The 3,151-nt window shown below is 34.6% G+C and overlaps 1 protein-coding gene across 1 annotated transcript in view; it reads left to right on the top strand.

The window, feature by feature from the left end:
- The window catches only part of LOC106879949 (calreticulin), a 21,393-nt gene extending 18,242 nt beyond the window's left edge, over window positions 1–3,151 (top strand). The window contains exons 8-11 of the mRNA XM_014929713.2: window positions 119–211; window positions 556–640; window positions 1,495–1,574; window positions 2,599–3,151. Coding sequence (XP_014785199.1) covers window positions 119–211; window positions 556–640; window positions 1,495–1,574; window positions 2,599–2,622 — 282 coding nt within the window. The 3' untranslated portion in view covers window positions 2,623–3,151. The remainder of the gene's footprint in view (window positions 1–118; window positions 212–555; window positions 641–1,494; window positions 1,575–2,598) is intronic.

The following is a 3,151-nucleotide window of genomic DNA, read 5'->3' as shown; positions in this document are numbered from 1 at the left end:
ACACACACACACACAACTGGCTTCTGTACAGCTTTTATACTGATAAGGTATTGGTTGAAATATTTTATTGGGCACATATTCTGGCATTTTGATTTTAAAATTTTTTTTATTTCATTAGGTTAAATCTGGAACCATCTTTGATAACATACATGTTAGTAACAGTGTTGCAGATGCACAAGAACATGCCAAAGAGACATGGGCAAAAACTAAGGTAATGTTGATTTCATTTTACCAAAGTTATTTACTGATATTTGGTAGTGTTGATAGATGATGCTTATTTGGCGACAGTTGCCAAAGATTAGTTATATAACATGAATATCACAAGAAGCTTACAATGTTTTTTGTGACCCCCTTCATCTTGGGTGTGAAATCTGACTTTTGTAAACAGGTTTTGATAGTAACTCGTTTAAGAAATGAAATGTGTATGTTAAATGATGTCATTAACTTGAGACTGTTGGTACTTACTGGTAAGATTGTGGTGGTGATGGTTGTTCAAACCTGTAGCTACGAGTTAGGTAGATATATTTCCTAATTTTTATTCTTTTATTACTTTAGGATCCTGAAAAGAAAATGAAAGACCAACAGGAAGAGGAAGAACGAAAAGTCCGAGAAGAAGAAGAAAAGAAAATGAAAGAGGATGGTTGGTTTCTATTTTTCAATTTTAAATTTATCTTTCATGTAGCAAATGTTTCAATGCAGATCTGAATCCTATTTAATTTTCACCTCAACAGTAATGATGACGGCAACAAGAGGAGTTGCACCCAAAAGGAGTGTAACGATTAAGAACTGTGCTGCATTCATTTGGCCAAATTGTTCGGTAATTTAGTTACTCTCTTAGTCCTGTAGTAATTTCTCATAAGTACTGCAGGAATTTGAAATTTGCTGATACAACGCCTGTGTTTGTCTCTCTATCATACTTTACTCTCAACACCTACCATAAAGATTCCTCCCTACCCATTGCAAAATACATTCCCACTCAGTTGCAGGAGCTTTTTCTTTGACTTGGAATTTACTTGGGTACCTCATAAGTGCTGGTACTATGAAAAGCACACAGTACATTCCATAAAGTAGTTGGCATTTGAAAGGGCATCCAGTTTATAAATCATTGTCACTGGATTCTAACTCACCAACCACCACCAAGCTCATGAATTGAAAGGAGAAATGAATCCAGAGAAATTCACTTGATAAAATGCAAAAAATAAACACCTGGTACAAACATGAAGTTCTTAAAATGAAGCTAATCATTCTTACTCAAAGAGAAGAATGCTTAGTTTTTGTTTTTGTTCTCTGAACAATTGAACTGTAGGTTATTTTGTGACAGCTGTAGATATGATATAAGACTTATGAAGGAGTGAATATGGTTGGGCACTTTTTACAGCTGGACTCATTGAGTGCATTGTCTAATTAGGTGTAAGCAAGTTTTCTTCCAATTTTATCTTCAGTTAATGTCTTATTTTTGTCTTTTAACATGGTTTTTAATCTTTAATTTTGAAGAAGCTGATAAGAAAAAAGATGAGGAGGAGGAAGACGAAGATGAAGATGAGGATGAAGAAGAGGAAGAAGAACCCAAAAAGGTAAGGTTTTTTTTTTACTTTTGTGAACTTGGTGAATACATGGATTTATTGAGCCTAAGTGAAGTTTTCCAAGTTATGTGAATTTCAAACATTTTGTCATGTTTGTATTCTACTGAGACTTATGACTTAATATGTTTGCCCATGATAATCTAGTTTTAAAATTAAACTCATTTTCTTGGGATCTGTGCTTGCAAGATTGTGATAAAGAAAGTAAGATTATTAAATATAATCTAAAATAATTCAGATTCAGGAGCACTTTTACTGATTTCCAAAAGTTTAATGATGATGAATTTTATCAACTACAGTTGTGAAGAGGATTTTGAGACAGTTTTGGTGTATCCTGTGTGTGGAAGTAGAAACTTTTATTTCTAAATGGATGATTTCCTTATTCACCAAACTTTTGGTATCCAGATTAAACCTGTGCTTAGTACTTTAGTTCAGAAATTTAAGTTCCTGGTTTGAATTCTGACTTATACATATATCCAGGAATAGGACCAGAGCTGAAAACAAAACAGTACAAGATATTGTACATATTGATCAATAGGTTGGAAGAGGAATCTGTGGAATCTCTTTGTGTTGTACTGGGGTAGATTTAGTCACTTACTCTTGCTCCTGCTGTGCCTACTAGTATGTTGGTCTGTAGTGAAGATTCATCAATCCTGAGTTAGGGCCAGATTTTGGTTAGCTTGAAAGCTTAGCAGTTGTATCAAATAGCTTTTTGGTGCTATTTCTGCTTAAAAACTATTTTTATGGGACTGGGCTGTATCACTGTGCCCTTGATCTCAACTTACAGGACCAGTGGATTGCTTTGTATTTGGCCTTTAATAGTTGATCTGTCCAACCTGAGTGGGTCTATCAAAAACTCCTGCCAGCATAGCTTTTGGTAGGAAGTGCTTCTGTATGACAGCAATCGAATGCAATATCTAAAGTTAGAAAAGAAAAAAAAGCTTCAGGGGAGATAATTAACTACTTATTTGTCAAGAAAATGCTTCAACAAAACTTACTGTTTTTCTTTTTGTTTCAGGATTCCCACGGTGGAGAATTGTAAAGCTGCTTGAGTTACATCACCAGTAACTTTCTTGTTTCTTTGGGAGGGGGAGGGTTTGGGCTGACTCCATGGGCTGGGATGGGTCAATTCATCATTCATGTGACAAGACTCTCTTTTAATTTGAAGATGACCGAAATTACATCAGTTGTGGCTCACAGTTAAAATATCTGTTTGAGAAAATATTGATGCTAAGCAGGATGTTGGGTTCCCCTGCAGCAGCAGCAGCAATGGTCTGTTGGAAGAATGGCAACAGGATTGGAACCTAAAATGTCTTCAAAGCTATTGAAAAATCTTGTCAATTCCATTTTCATGTGCACATCAAAACCGCCTGTGTTTGAAATGTACTTCGTTTTTACAAGCATGACATGAACTGACATGGTCTGTTTGCTGTTTTTTGTCCTGTTGTCACTTTGTTTTTCTTTTTTGTTTTTTATTATATATATTTTTTTTAATTTAAAACAAAAGGATGTAATATATGTAAATTTACAAATAAATAGCTGAGAAAGTTGTCAGACTTTCTCAAAGATAA

The sequence above is a fragment of the Octopus bimaculoides genome, chromosome 10 (assembly GCF_001194135.2).
Source record: "Octopus bimaculoides isolate UCB-OBI-ISO-001 chromosome 10, ASM119413v2, whole genome shotgun sequence".
In the NCBI taxonomy this organism is placed as follows: domain Eukaryota; kingdom Metazoa; phylum Mollusca; class Cephalopoda; order Octopoda; family Octopodidae; genus Octopus; species Octopus bimaculoides.
Note: the sequence above shows the minus strand (reverse complement) of the source record. Positions and strands in the feature narration are given on the sequence as shown.